Source organism: Oncorhynchus mykiss, chromosome 19, assembly GCF_057628025.1.
Source record: "Oncorhynchus mykiss isolate SJ-2025 chromosome 19, ASM5762802v1, whole genome shotgun sequence".
NCBI classification, from domain to species: Eukaryota; Metazoa; Chordata; class Actinopteri; order Salmoniformes; family Salmonidae; genus Oncorhynchus; species Oncorhynchus mykiss.
In genome coordinates, this window is record NC_143040.1 from 41,424,049 (window position 1) to 41,439,975 (window position 15,927).

Here is a 15,927-nt window from a genome sequence, read left to right on the forward strand (position 1 = left end):
AGGAGGAGGCTGCATTCCAAGACTTGTGGCTGGGGAGACCAAGCAGGGCCCAGCGGCCATTGTAATAATTCAAAGTAGTCTTGGTGCTCGGCCAACAGAGCCAAACACAGGGAGATTAAGTACGATTATCACAAAACCAAGACGGAGACGCGACGGACCGCCAAAACATGAGCTGTATGTATGGTATGTATTTATTATTGTATCACACAACCTGTCCAAACAATATGTTCAGAAGTCAGCCGTAGGTCTACTTGTAATGAATGCTTAATATTGACAGACAATAATTCCAAAACACACAGTGCAGTCTGGCTCGTTGTACAAAGCGCAGGTTTTCAATTCAGTGGGTAACATTTGAGATATATTCTGGAATGCAGATACTGACAGTACAACAAGTATTGACCTAACTGCAGTATTGTGTAGAAAATGACCAAATGGAAATGTGTTGAGTTGGCATCGACATAAAATTATTAATGACATTCTTGTAAATAACGAGACCTTGTCAAACAGAGGAGTACAGAAGGCATCTGGTTATTTGTTGAATGAACCGAGGTTGAAAGTAACAGTTGTTTTCCTATTCCATCTAGGCCTGTCCCCGAGGGAAAAAAATATTGGTCGACCAAGAGTCGTCTGTTCTTTCTACCAATCGATTGGTTTAAAACGTTCAAACATGTATTTTTCCATATATAGACACATCCTATGTGTTTTAATCAAATCAACGACATGCACTGAGCTTGTCTGATGCTTTAAGCAAACGGTTTGATGAAATAATTAAGACACACAAACGGACTAAAGCGTCCGACCAACAATTGATTTGATTGTTCCTTGCTGCGCTGTGTAAAAAAAATTTAAAAAAAGAGGAAAAAAAAAAGACAGGGAGTGACTGGCTAGCTCCCGTTGTCTCGCTCTCCTCACTGCTCTAGCGACTGACCACAGAACGTCAACAATGTGTATCGCGCTGTCCGTGTTGCTGAAGCCGCAACCTAACACAGCCATCCATGTCTGACTGAAAGGTTGTTACCAAAATCCCTCATTTGTTTAGGAAAAACATTCCCTCTTCCCTCAACCCGTGCTCTCTTTACGACACATGTAAGCATCGCATGCACGTGACCAATAGGGCCTGACCTATAGCCTATCATAATCACATCAATAAATTGGTTATAACAAACGCTGAACACCATAACGTTGGACAGCAAAATGGAAGGACAACAAAACAAAGACAAATATTTTTTGTTTACGCCTACTATTCAATGGCCGCGTTGTTATTTTTAAACTAAAATGCTCGATTGCATTTGAAATCATGAATAACTCGTATGCTGTTTGATGACATGAACAAATACATTTTTGATACAGCAGCCTAGATAAGTATTAAAATATAGGCTTAAGTAAACAGGATGTGCTCTTAGGCCTACAGCTCTACGCCTATTCATGATAATGACATTACTTATTATTATAATGACGATCATAATAACAATAAGGAGACCAAGGAAAGAAATTGGGTTATTATCATTATTATAAACATAATTTTTCGGACAAGTTGGAACAGTGTAAACACTAAATAAATGATAAATAATGCCAGAGGCTGGTCTAACAAAAAAACATAAAGCCTTTATTACAGCATAGCAAAGATTAAAAACAGACAATTTTGTGAAATTATTTATCTGACACGTGGGTTTCATGAGGCTTGCCGTTTACGGAATCAGTAGGCTATTAAACAAACACTCAAACAGGCAACAGAAGCAGGATCTGTTTTATTTCTGTAGATTATATATATATATATATATATATATATATGGATGATTTATAAAGCCAGGCACATTTATCAGTTAGGCTGTTGATTATTAACTAAGTTTTGGTTTCCTCTCTACTCACTTTTCTTAGACAATAAGGCACGGGTTGTTTTCTAGTCTCCTCATTCTGCTGCTGACTCCGCCGCATTGTTCTCAACACCAATATGCTGGTTAACTTTGCTATTATGCACATAGCAACATGGTCTAGGAAAAGGCGCCAATTCAACAACGCACTGATGCGTTTCAGAACCGTGGACAGCGACCACTATCCAACACGGGAGAAAGCGCATTTGTTATAAAATAGTATAATTTGTATTAGTATTGCACCATTGTTCTTACATAATATAACCATATACAATTTCAGTAGCACATGTCTTAGAGTGATGGACTGTGCCATCCCCACAGCTTCCACAATGGATCAGTCCACTCAGACAGGCGCCAATCAGACAGTTGTCTTGTACACCATGATTTTAAAAGTTATAAAATGTGCTGCTGCTCGACTAAAGAAACCTTGGACGACCATCAGCCGAAATATCATACAAACAATCGACAAATGGGTGAGCCCTAATTACATCTCATCAAGGGGTGACAAAGAGAACTAGCCATCACAGAAATCAACAAAGACAGGAAAAAACACAGTGACATTAAAGCCTATGATCATACCCTGTTTCCAGAGTTTTGGAATAAACACTGCCTTTTTCAAATCTCCTGCAGAAAGAAGCCTGTGCTTCCTAAAGAGCCAGAAGGTTGGAGTGACGCTACTGCCCCCAAGAGGTGGAAATATAAAGGACTTGCATTAGACAGGAAATCCATAGAAACCCATGGGTACATCCAAAATGGCATCATATTCCCTATATAGCGCACTACTTTTGACCTGGACCCATAAGGCTCAGCTCAAAAGAAGTGCACTATATGGGGAATTGGGTGCCATTTCAGACAGCCTATGACTTAACAGATGCAGAGACACTGATGACTAACCTTGCTGTGCTGTGCGAGGTGTTTTCTGTGTCCTGTAGCTGTGCTGCTGTGTAGCGCTCTGTGTGTTCCGGACGTTGGTGGTGTTCCAGCGCGTAGGCTTTGGGATGACCCTGCGAGGAGCTGGGGTCTCCAGAGGGCTCTTACCCTCTCCTCCCCTCTGCTGGCTAGATGGGTCTGGAGATGCTTCAGAAGAAGAGGAGATACAAAGCAGATGACATACAGTACCAGACAAAAGTTTGGACACACCTACTCATTCAAGGGTTTTTCTTTATGTATACTATTTTCTACATTGTAGAATAATAGTGAAGACATCAAAACTATGAAATAGCACATATGGAATCATGTACTAACCACAAAAAAAAGTGTTAAACAGATCAAAATATATTTTAGATTCTTCAAAGTAGCCACCCTTTGCCTTGATGACAGTTTTGCATACTCATGGCATTCTCTCAACCAGCTTCATGAGGTAGTCACCTGGAATGCATTTCAATTAACAGGTGTGCCTTCTTAAAAGTACATTTGAGCCAATCAGTTGTGTTGTGATTTTTATTTATTTATTTATTTCACCTTTATTTAACCAGGTAGGCAAGTTGAGAACAAGTTCTCATGTACAATTGCGACCTGTCCAAGATAAAGCAAAGCAGTTCAACAGATACAACGACACAGAGTTACACATGGAGTAAAACAAACATACAGTCAATAATACAGTATAAACAAGTCTATATACGATGTGAGCAAATGAGGTGAGAAGGGAGGTAAAGGCAAAAAAGGCCATGGTGGCAAAGTAAATACAATATAGCAAGTAAAACACTGGAATGGTAGATTTGCAATGGAAGAATGTGCAAAGTAGAAATAAAAATAATGGGGTGCAAAGGAGCAAAATAAATTAATTAAATACAGTAGGGAAAGAGGTAGCTGTTTGGGCTAAATTATAGGTGGGCTATGTACAGGTGCAGTAATCTGTGAGCTGCTCTGACAGTTGGTGCTTAAAGCTAGTGAGGGAGATAAGTGTTTCCAGTTTCAGAGATTTTTGTAGTTCGTTCCAGTCATTGGCAGCAGAGAACTGGAAGGAGAGGCGGCCAAATAAAGAATTGGTTTTGGGGGTGACTAGAGAGATATACCTGCTGGAGCGTGTGCTACAGGTGGGAGATGCTATGGTGACCAGCAAGCTGAGATAAGGGGGGACTTTACCTAGCAGGGTCTTGTAGATGACATGGAGCCAGTGGGTTTGGCGACGAGTATGAAGCGAGGGCCAGCCAACGAGAGCGTACAGGTCGCAATGGTGGGTAGTATATGGGGCTTTGGTGACAAAACGGATTGCACTGTGATAGACTGCATCCAATTTGTTGAGTAGGGTATTGGAGGCTATTTTGTAAATGACATTGCCAAAGTCGAGGATTGGTAGGATGGTCAGTGATAAAGTAGGGGAGGTATACAGAAGATAGCCCTATTTGGTAAAATACCAAGTCCATATTATAGCAAGCTCAAATAAGCAAAGAGAAACAAAAGTCCATCATTACTTTAAGACACGAAGGCCAGTCAAAGCAAACATGTCAAGAACTTTGAAAGTTTCTTCAAGTGCAGTCGCAAAAACCATCAAGGGTGATGATGAAACTGTCTCTCATGAGGACCGCCACAGGAAAGACCCAGAGTTACCTCTTCTGCAGAGGATAAGCTCATTAGAGTTACCAGCCTAGGAAGTTGCAGCCCAAATCAATGCTTGAGTAACACACATCTCAACATCAACTGTTCAGAGAAGACTGCGTGAATCAGGCCTTTGTGGTCTAATTGGTGCAAAGAAATCACTACTAAGGGACATCAAAAGAAAAAGAAACATGCTTGGGCCAAGAAACACAAGCAATGGACATTAGACCGGTGGAAATCTGTCCTTTGGACTGATGAGTACAAATTTGAGGTTTTTGTTTCCAACTGCCGCATCTTTGTGAGATGCAGAGTAGGTAAAAGCATGTGGTTCCCACCGTGAGGCATGGAGGAGGTGGTGTGATGGTGTGGGGATGCTTTGGTGATGACACTGTCAGTGATTTATTTTGATTTGCTTAACACTGTTTTGGTTATGACATGCTTCCGTTTTTGCAAAATTAAATTAAATTCACTGCTCGACTGAGAGACCAAACAGATAATTAGTCACACTATTATTGCACACAGAGTGAGTCCATGCAACGTATGAAGAAAATGTTTCCTCCTAAATGTATTTAGGCTTGCCATAAAAAAGGGGTAGAACATTTATTGAACTCAAGACATTTAAAACTTTTAATTTGCCATTAATTTGTTACAATTTCGAAAAACATACATCCACTTTTATGTTATGGGGTATTGTGTGTAGGGCAGTGACAAAAAAATAATCTACATTTAATACATTTTCAATTCAGGCTACAACACAACAAAATGTGGGAAGAAAAGTAAAGGGGTGTGAATACTTTCTGATGACAGATCTCAATGCCATTCTCATCATTTGTTTCAATGAGGCAACTGACTCAGGAAACGAAGCACCCTACCTGTGGCTGGAACAGCAGGGGAAGAGTCTGCAGCATCAAGGTGGGTAATATGAACGTGACCGGGAAGGTCCTGAGGAAGCCGAGGGTCTGGATGTACAGAGGCAGCAGGGCCAGTGTTCAGCATGGAGGGTGAGGGCACAGGGGCGTGGCCAGTCACTACACTCAGAGCAGAGCCCAGGAGACGGTTCTGAGAGGATGAGAGGGCATGGATGAAGTGGTCAGAACTATTATTGAATGACTAAAAGTAAAAAGAGTTGAGTATAGCGGTGATGAAACATGCAATAGAAAAAGAAGAAAACCGAACACCACACTACTTGAAACACTACAGACATACTCTGACTCTGGGACTGTATAAAGATGTGTACAACTTTAGGGGTCCACATAAATATACTCTTACATAACTTCATGCAACGATTAGAATGACAGCAACTTATTGAGGAAAATATTACTATCTGGAGCACTCAAGTGAAGGCTCAGTGCTCCTCCTTCCCTACAGTACCTGCAGCTCCATCTGTTGGCTCTGGATCCACTCCAGGTGCTGTAGTCTCTGCTGGGTCACGGTATTGAGCTGCTCCTCCAGCTGGGTCACCCTCTCTGATGCTCTGTCCTCTCTGGCCTCCTGAGCCCTGCCTGGGTACCTGTCCGACTCCAGCAGCCTCTGTAGCCCCCCCCACACCTGGGAAACACATGCCTCCATGTCACTCTGAGCCTGGAAAAAGAAAGAAAGACAGAAACAAACCATTAGGCACCCACATTCAGTCCACTAAGCATTTTAGGTAGACTTTGTGGGGTTTGGACTTACAAAAGCTTTCTCAGATGGCATCATAATCTCAGAAGGACATAGAAAAAAATAACACATAACTGCTCTGCTACAACAATACCTTGATGAGTGGTGCTGTGGCAGCAGCTGTGACCACGGCTGCAGTGGAGGCAGCTCCCGTATCCCCTGAGAGGCCAGAAACAGGCTGGGGCTCCTGACTCGATGGTGGCCGCTGGTCCAGTAACTGCACCTTCACCTCTCGCCTCAAGGGGGCAGTCTGGGACCTGGGAAAAACAGTATGGAATGGAGTCCTCATAACTAACACCTAAATATTTGGGATGTACAACTGTGTTGCAATGTAGACAAACATTACAAACACAAATACATCTGGCATGTAAAAAGTGAGAATCATCCCACAGCTTTGTGCCATGCTTACCTCTGTCTTAGAGCTGCCAAGATTGCCCCTTTGCCACCAGCAGCATATCGGGATATTAGCAGATCATGGTCTAAGGGACAATCCAAGAGTGGGGTTAGGATACAAAATGGCATAGGGTGAACTCGCAAAGTATTGGGACAGTGACAATATTGTTCGTGTTTACCTCTGTAGTCCAGCACTTTGAATTTGAAATGATACAATGACTATGAGGTGCAGACTGTCAGCTTTAATTTGAGGGTATTTTCATCCATATTAGGTGAAACGTTTAGAAATTACAGCACTTTTTGTACATTGTTCCCCCATTTTAGGGGACCAAAAGTATTGGGGAAAATGTATTAAAGTAATCAATAGTTTAGTATTTAAGTCCCATATTCCTAGCACACAATTATTACATCAAGCTTGTGACTCTACAAACTTGTTGGATGCTTTTGCTTTTATTTTGTGCCCAATAGAAATTAATGGTATTTGGAGTTATTTTTTATTGTAAACAAGAATATAACATAATAGAATGTGGATGCTACCATGATTTCAGATAATCCTGAATAATGATGAGTGTGAAAGTTAGAAGCACAAATATCATAGCCCCAAGACTAGCTAACCTCTCACTATTACAATAACAGCGGAGGTTAGCATTTATGATATTAATATCTCTGTAACTTTCGCACTCATCATTATTCATGATTCATTCCGGGTTATTGGTAATCATAGTAGCATCCACATTAATGTAGAATTGTTTAGAAACATATTCTATTCTTATTTCGAATAAAAGTATCTCCAAATACAAATATCTCCAAATACAATCCAAATACAATCACAGTCTGCACTTTAACCTCACAGTCATTGTATCATTTCAAATCCAAAGTGCTGGAGTACAGGGCTAAAACAACAAAATCACTGACCCAATACTTTTGGAGCTCACTGTATATGAAGTAGCCAGTAGATAATCAATGACAGTACATCACAGGTTTAGCCCAAGGACACTTACCTTTGTCCTCACTGCCCTTAGATTGAACAGAGGTCGGTGTTTCTTTTCCATCTATACTAGGAACCTGAAATTGGAAATGAAATGACACCAGTTTAAAATGTATTATATTAGTATGGGTGACATACTTGTGAGGCACACACTTCTCAGAAAAGAACAAGCTAGAAGACATCTTACTTGGGACTCGTTTTGCGGGACTCTTTTTATCGGACTCTTTTTGTGTGCTTTCGTTTCCTCTGGAAAAGACAACATGGGAAGAGCAAAATGTTGGTCAGACTGAAATCAATGGCATATACAACTGCAATACAATATAACAGTTTCGCTGGCCTTATAACAAGTGTGGGTTTACTAAGCCTACCAGAGGGTGAAACTGATGGCAGGTTTGCTTGCAGGGCAGGAGGCACATGCCTGTGCTCTTGTTTCCTTGCTTGTCTTTGCTTTTCGATCTTTGGTGGCTCGTCAAGAAGAGAGCACTTCTTCACTGTTATCTTTACATTGTCTGTTTTATTAGATACGGTGGACAACGACCCCAAATCCCTCTGCCCTTCATTGCTCCGCTCAGGAAAGTGAATCTTTGTTGCACGAATCAAGACGTCTCCAGCATCAGAACTTGAAGTGGATTCGTCAAGGTTTATATTCCTTGCAAAGTTCAGAAGTTCATTTGATCGGCTCAGAAGAGTATGAGCCATATCTAATCGACTCTGACGCTCAGTTGATTATCTAGTAGCGAGCACTGCAGCAGAGTAGAGTATGATAGCTAGTATGCTCAACACCAGACCCGATCAGGCGTTACACATAACATAGTTGTTACTAACCGTGGGAGTTGATATAGATAAATAAACAACCACTGTCGTCATTTTCCTTAGGAAGACGAACATTCAAATATCCCGCTTCACGCTTGTTTAATGACGACTTTATGCTAACAGTAGCTAGCTACTAACGTTAGCTGGCTAACACCTCTAAACAGTTGAAAGCACAACGCGACAAAACTCAGTAGGAAGTAGCTAGCTAGACCTATGTAATTTTGAACAAACTGAATTCGTTGCAACCCGAGGTCAGAATCGAACGATACATAATAGCTTCACAACTGCTAGCTAACGATGGAAAATATGAAAACACAGCAACTGTTGCTGACAACAATAACTTCCGGTCAACGACCAATCCTCTCTCCGCGATAAATATCGCCATTATCTGCTGGGCATGATAGGGACTCCATGGATGAGGAAACATTAATCAAAAGAGAACATATATTAATCAAATATTAAATCATTTAAAGTATTTGGTTGACCATTATTTATATTAGATAAAAGGTGCGCTAGCGAACAACAGGATAATGAGGTACTGAATATTTTAATTACCTCGTGTTACACCGGAGTGTTTATGTAGTGACACAAAATTCATCTTATTTTGACATTTCGGTTATTATTTTCGACAATTTACTTTTCGATTTTGAGTTCCATACATATCCCCACGAACGTATACAATATGTAATACTATCCTAGAAATATTTGTTTGTTTTAAAAACGATTTTTAATTTCCAATATCTGGCCTTTCAAGCCTCTCAAAACTGTTGGTGCCGCAGCCACTGCAGTCCCTTTTTCACAACGTCACATGTCCTTCGGAATCTGGGTGGGTGAATTACTTTTTTGCTGTGTTAAAGAAAATGTGATTTATTATGCATTTTGTGCACACAACTTGATATCAAAATGTATGTAATGTCTTCAAATGCTTCACTTGACCTTCAGAACTGCGCTATATATTTAGCCTGTTAGGGACCTTTTAACGTTAGCTGTCCACTAAGCTAGCTAGCTAACTAACACAAGGCTTAAACTATGTAGTAGCTAGCTATGGAATGGTCAGTTATGAATTCATGGTCAGGTGTCATATATAGCTAATCAACTAATACTCTGTAGCTATCTTGGTAATTCAGTACTCCCTATTCCTAGCTAGTTATAACTAGTGAACGGACATCATAGCTACATAACAATGGATAGGGCTGTCATTCAATCGATTACATTCATGGGTGTAACTTTAATCCAACAGAAATATCGTCCATTTGAACCACCATGTCTATCCAGGTGACAGAAGCGGACCAGGTTAAACAGGTATGTAAATTGAGGATACTCGCACCCCAGTGGAGACTGGTGACTTGAAAAATTGAGGAGGATGGGAGACTCACGGTATGTTTCAAAGTCATCAAAGACGAATTATTTTAACCTAAAGCATTTAATAAACACATTTTATAGTACAGTATTATGGGGAAGGGGGATGAGAGGGCTACTTAAACAGTGTTGGGAAGGGATCACAGCAGTGATTGAATGAGGGTATGAGGCATGAGTTGAGGTGTTCAGAGGCTTGACCAGTGCAGGACAGGATTTTACTGGGAAGACAAAAAACAATAACAAGACACTACACAGTTAGACAAGAGCTAAGAATGAGTTAGTCCAAGCAAGGAGTAAAATCGTTGATGTGTAATAATGTGATTGTGTATGTGATTGACTACATACAGTAATGAGAGAAAAGTGATAGGGGTACTCGCAGTGCTTGGAAGGGAAACATTCAACGTGCCAGTGGATGAGAGGGCACATGAGACGCTGTGGCTTCTGTTCATGTCAGGAGAAACAATGGTAGTGGAGTAGTCATCACCTCTTAATCAGGCAACAGGAGGGGAGTTAGCTGTAAATACAAATAGCAGATACATTCCGTTACAGCTGCGCCATTGTAGGTTTGGATGACGAGTTTCTCTATGAAGTTAAACTCTCAAAATTCATCAAGTCAAACACAGACAGTGCATCCTGCCCACTTGACACATCAAAGTATCCCAAGAAATGTTCCTGAATAAAGCCCTGATCATCCACATACCTGACGATAACTGACAACTGCAAGCAGACTGGTGGCACCATAGGTCCCAGAGCGGTGGGGCAATTTTACCCCCTGGGGCCTGGAGTTTTTCCTTATATAGTAACCTAACTAGGAAAACTCTGGACCCTATAAGGTGTGACTGATTAATCTGTTGTAAAAAGGTTGTATATGGGCTATTAAGGGACCTGTTTTTCATATTCAAATCACATGGCTTTAACTCCTGAAAAAAAAACTCCTGGCCCTTGGGGGGGATGAAAACCCTCTCAAACTGCAGCTACCTTGTATTTGTTCATATAAATTATATTTCGACTAGATTTGGAGGGGGATTTCCTCTACCCAGACACATAGACAATAGAACTCACAGGGCTGAGCTTGCTTTATGCATGTTTGCATCATGCAGGCCTATGCAACTGTAGGCCTTGTACATTTTTTTAATGACTCGCATCTGCCATCACTATTATGTTGATTGATTCATTCCAGGTAATCATTTTGGATTAAAAACGTATAGGCAGCCTAGCCAGCCAAATTTGGAATATAATCCAAATTTGATCACATTCACATTTTCTCCTGACACAAATGGACTATAAATACATAACGTTACCAGTTAGTTTACCCTGGCCAGATGGACAGGGCACATAGGCTGTATGTAGCAGCTCTTATTAGGAGCCTACAGTTGATCAGATGGAAAAAATAGTCTCGTTTTCATGTCAGATTGGGTGTAGCCTAGGCTGCTGCAACATTTGTCATTTGTTTTTGCTAAAAAATACAGGAGGAAAGTGCACAGCCTATTTGAGCGCACGTGAAAAAATGTGCTGCGTCAACCTCTCTAATCTAACTTTTAATGGATGATGTGATGGAAGCTATCAAATCATTCAGAATTGTTTTCGACATCCCAGAAAAGCATGTTAAGCATCGTAACGTGCAATTACAGGCGGCTTGATGATAGGCTCCCTGTTAACCAGCTATACATTTGATACCAGTTGGTATTGAGTGCCCTCACCTTTTCATCAGTCATGAAACTGATCTCAGGCAGAGGTCGACCCTCGCTTTTAATTTGCACCTTATCCGTGTATCCCAGAGAATGAAACGAGTTCTTCAACAAAAAGTCCACAACGTTTTCGGCAGCATTGACCATTCTACCGTTCAGGCGGAGAAAACTGCACACTCGCGCTGGTAGCTAGCTAGCTACTGAAGTTAGTGCAACTTATTTACATTTACCTTAATAACTGGACACACAAAATTAAGTTCTAAACCCAAGAAGAAAATTATAATATACCTCCTCCATCTCCTGTAATTTAAAAAACTCATTTGAATTGAATAATGTCCCAAAAATGCTCAACTGTCACTCTTCACTCTTAATCTCTATCCAACAATGTCACCAAACTTCACAACACAGAACCCCTATAATGCTCTGTGGCACAATCCCAATTCAACACACAAGGTTCATTCTCTGACCATACATCTATGATTGGATGGACAACATGTCAGTTCATACTGCAAAAGCTTTGATTGGTTGGAGGACGTCCTCCGGAAGTGGTCAAAAGTAACAGTCAGTATCTGTTGTAGCCACCAGCTGCATTAAGTACTGCCGTGCATCTCCTCCTCATGGACTGCACCAGATTTGCCCGTTCTTGCTGTGAGATGTTACCCCACTCTTCCACCAAGTGTACCTATGATGCACCTGCAAGTTTTTCAGACATTTCTGGGGAGAATGACCCTAGCCCTCACCCTCCGATCCAACAGGTCCCAGACGTGCTCAATGGGATTGAGATCTGGGCTCTTCGCTGGCCATGGCAGAACACTGACATTTCTGTCTTGCAGGAAACCACGCACAGAACGAGCAGTATGGCTGGTGGCATTGTCATGCTGGAGGGTCATGTCAGGATGAGCCTGCAGAAAGGGTACCACATGAGGGAGGAGGATGTCTCCCCTTTAACGCACAGTGTTGAGATCGCCTGCAAAGAGAACAAGCTCAGTCCGATGATGCTGTGACACACTGCCCCAGACCATGACGGACCCTCCACCTCCAAATCGATCCTGTTCCAGAGTACAGGTCTCGGTGTAACGCTCATTCCTTCGACAATAAACGCAAATGTGAAGAGCACTTTTTGCCAGTCCTGTCTGGTCTAGCGACAGTGGGTTTTTGACTATAGCAACGTTGTTTCCGGTGATGTCTGGTGAGGACCTGCCTTACAACAGGCATACAAGCCCTCAGTCCAGCCTCTCTCAGCCTATTGCGGACAGTCTGAGCACTGATGGAGGGATTGCGCATTCCTGGTGTAACTCGGGCAGTTGTTGTTGCCATCCTGTACCTGTACCACAGGTGAGATGTTCGGATGTACCGATATTGTGCAGGTGTTGTTACACGTGGTCTGCCACTGCAAGGACGATCAGCTGTCCGTCCTGTCTCCCTGTAGCACTGTCTTAGGAGTTTCACAGTACGGACATTTCAATTTATTGCCCTGGCCACATCTGCAGTCTTAATGCCTCCTTGCAGCATGCCCAAGGCACGTTCGCGCAGATGAGCAGGTACCCTGGGTATTTTTCTTTTGGTGTTTTTCAGAGTCAGTAGAAAGGCCTCTTTAGTGTCCTAAGTTTCATAACTGGGACCTTAATAAAGCTGTTAGTGTCTTAACGACCATTCCACAGGTGCATGTTCATTAATTGTTTATGGTTCATTGAACAAGCTTGGGGAACCGTGTTTAAACCCTTTACAATGAAGATCTGTGAAGTTATTTGGATTGTTACGAATTATCTTTGAAAGAGAGGGTCCTGAAAAAGGGACGTTTATGTCTATGGAAGGGGGTAAGGCCGACCGGCCTCCTAGGTTTTGTATTGAAGCCAAGGCTACTTCTACCACATATCTACAACACACAATCCATGTGTACGTGTGTGTCAGTGGAGGCTGCTTAGGGGAGGACGGCACATAATAATGGCTGGAACAGAGCGGATGGCATTAAACACATGAAAACCATGTATTTGATACCATTCCACTAATTCTGCTCCAGTCATTAACACGAGCCCATTCTCCCCAATTAAGGTGCCACCAACCTCCTGTGGTGTGCGTGTATAATGATTATGTTATCGTGTGTGTCTCTCTTTTCACATTCCCCTCTGTTCCATAAGGTGTGTTTTTATCTGTTTAATATGTATGTGTTCACAGTTTAAAGAATTTCTTGGCACCTACAACAAACTCACAGAGAACTGCTTCATGGACTGTGTGAAGGATTTTACCACAAGAGAAGTCAAGTCAGAGGAGGTAGGTTGATTTCCTGCATGTCTTCAAGACTCAGGTGATGTTCCTCCGCTCACACGTTGCTGATGCATGTCAGCTCTTATAACGCCTGGATAGGTATTTTATGTATGAGCTAACCACATTAGAGTCGCGTTCCCCTGCTCAGACGTTGCATGCATCAACCAATGGTTGCATACCATATCATCGACTGTGCTGTCGGACACCAGATTGCTATAACAATATCGTTTGGTTAGCTGATACGCCTGGATAGGTATCTTACATAAGGTCTAGCTCGCATGTTTCAGCAACGTCCATATGTATAGGGCAATTCCACGGTAGCAGAATGTATGTCAAACAAAACCAATGATTGCAAAGTTAAACAAACCATAGAACTCTATGCACGATGACTACTTTTTAAAACAATTTCCAAAGAAAATTGTACAAAAACACATTTACTATAAAATAGAATGGTAACAGAATGATGTTTGTGCTGTTACCAAACTTTCTGGATCATGTCCCAAGCTGATTTTGAATGGCATTCAAAATTATATCTTAAATTATATCAGCTTTTCATGATTGTCTTCTTTTTGTAAACCATCATAGAAGGCATTGGGTAGAAGTAAATTAATCCACAAAAAAATAATATTTTACATGTCTTAAATTATCACGATATCTTGAAGGCCATTCAAACATGATCCAGGAAGTAGGTGGGGCTTTCATACTGTATCTGGTGCCTAATTTGAATATCCTGGATCTACATTTACTATGTTACTTCTAGTCTATGAGACCAGGCTGCAATGTCATTCAACTTTGTAGCAGATGTCTCTTTCCATTCATCAAATTGCACTGTATGTAGTATTGTGGAATTATTTTGGAGTGGACGAACATGTGCAGGTAGCAGACTGCACAGTCGATGACTTGGCACACAACAATTGGTTGATGCATGCAAGATCTGAGCAGGGGAACACGACCTCATACTTATTACTGAGTAGGCCATATTTCCAAATACTGTCCCGTCATTCGAGGCTCTGTAGTAGGTAATCTCATCCATCAGAAGGTTCTCTCTAGCAATCGAGCCTGGGGACAATGTTAAGTAATGGGTCAAATAGGACACAATGTGGCATCATTGCTTATCAACAAAATGTTGTCACTGAATGTTCCTGTATGTTGTCAAATTTCACATTGTAGAAGCCTTTGCGGTGGTACAGCAATATTTGGAGAGGTGTGATTATATGTGATTGTGTCATTGTTTCCACCTCAGTCCACCTGCTCGGAGAGCTGCCTTCAGAAGTACCTAAAGATGACCCAACGCATCTCCATGCGCTTCCAGGAGTACCACATCCAGCAGAACGAAGCCCTGGCTCAGAAAGCAGGCTTAATGGGACCACGGTAGACAAATTCTGCCCTTTACACGCCAGGAGTCGCCCATCCAGTCTGGTCCCAACTCAATGTGAATCAGTGGATAGCTAACACCAGCCACAAACTTGTCCTTGTCTACCTCCACTACTTCTTAGGCTGGGGCTGATGACTGCTTGGACACTTTTATCCAGAAAAGCCTGATCATGATGTATGAGATCATGTTGAGTTGCAATCCAGGCAGAACATGAGATAAAAATAAAGTAGCTACTTTTGTTTTTATTATAGTGAAAGTCTGATTGTTGAATAAGGTAATGACAATCCTGGGTATTAGTTTGTATCCTTTATCCTATGATAATGCCCATTTGTTATCTGAAATGTTTCTGCACCATTCATTAAACTAAATTGTACATTGGCATACTGCTAAAATTACCCAATGTCCTGTTGTTTGACCTTGAAATCACTGCCTTCTGTTGGTAATGGATTGTCACTGCAGCCAAGATGGTAATAATGACAACTGTCCTCACTTGAAGGTCATTGGCCTAGAGATGCATAACCAGAGGTTGAAGATTATAAACCGGGTAGTTTGGGTTACACAGCATTTGTGTATCAGACAATATACCATAGGTATGAATGACTCAACCTTACTGTTCGATTTGTTGGTAAACAGTTTAAAAGAATTAAGGCACCTCAGGGGTTTGTGGTATATGGCCAATATACCACAGTTGAGGGCTACTTCCAGGCACTCTGCTTAGCATTTACACAGGCAGCCAAATTCTGATCATTTTCACTAATTGATATTTTGACCAATAGGATTAGATGTGATTGGTCAGACTGACTGTAAATGCATCTCAGGTAATCCAACCTGGCAAAACAAGATGAGTACTGCTAATTTGTTTACAGATATTTCTCCAGAAAATGTAAAAAATAACACTAAGAGTTTAGCAGAGGTGGCTGCAGGACAACCCCTGGAGACAGATTTGTCTCTCGTCAATGACCAGTATTGCACAAGGGA

General features: G+C 41.5%; 2 protein-coding genes across 2 annotated transcripts in view; one reads left to right on the plus strand and one right to left on the minus strand.

Moving 5' to 3' along the window:
- kiaa0586 (KIAA0586 ortholog) overlaps positions 1–8,818 on the minus strand; it is a 125,446-nt gene extending 116,628 nt beyond the window's left edge. The window contains exons 1-8 of the mRNA XM_036954655.2: positions 7,818–8,818; positions 7,637–7,695; positions 7,463–7,526; positions 6,478–6,547; positions 6,163–6,325; positions 5,781–5,990; positions 5,282–5,468; positions 2,766–2,948 (exon numbers count right to left, since the gene is read on the minus strand). Of these exons, the coding sequence (XP_036810550.2) occupies positions 2,766–2,948; positions 5,282–5,468; positions 5,781–5,990; positions 6,163–6,325; positions 6,478–6,547; positions 7,463–7,526; positions 7,637–7,695; positions 7,818–8,148 (1,267 nt within the window). The 5' untranslated portion in view covers positions 8,149–8,818. The remainder of the gene's footprint in view (positions 1–2,765; positions 2,949–5,281; positions 5,469–5,780; positions 5,991–6,162; positions 6,326–6,477; positions 6,548–7,462; positions 7,527–7,636; positions 7,696–7,817) is intronic.
- timm9 (translocase of inner mitochondrial membrane 9 homolog) lies at positions 8,008–15,344 on the plus strand. The gene is made up of 4 exons (XM_021573950.3): positions 8,008–9,088; positions 9,503–9,564; positions 13,485–13,580; positions 14,818–15,344. Exons 2-4 carry the CDS (start codon positions 9,526–9,528, stop codon positions 14,947–14,949), a joined length of 267 nt encoding a protein of 88 aa, XP_021429625.1. The 5' UTR covers positions 8,008–9,088; positions 9,503–9,525; the 3' UTR covers positions 14,950–15,344.
- The last annotated feature ends 583 nt before the right edge of the window (positions 15,345–15,927 follow it).

Excerpts from the sequence above, each read along its gene's own strand:
- timm9 (XM_021573950.3), top strand. The coding sequence starts at position 9,526 with ATGTCTATCCAGGTGACAGAAGCGGACCAGGTTAAACAG. Across the intron at positions 9,565-13,484 it reads AAGCGGACCAGGTTAAACAG|TTTAAAGAATTTCTTGGCAC; the intron begins GTATGTAAATTG and ends ATGTGTTCACAG. Across the intron at positions 13,581-14,817 it reads GAGAAGTCAAGTCAGAGGAG|TCCACCTGCTCGGAGAGCTG; the intron begins GTAGGTTGATTT and ends TTTCCACCTCAG.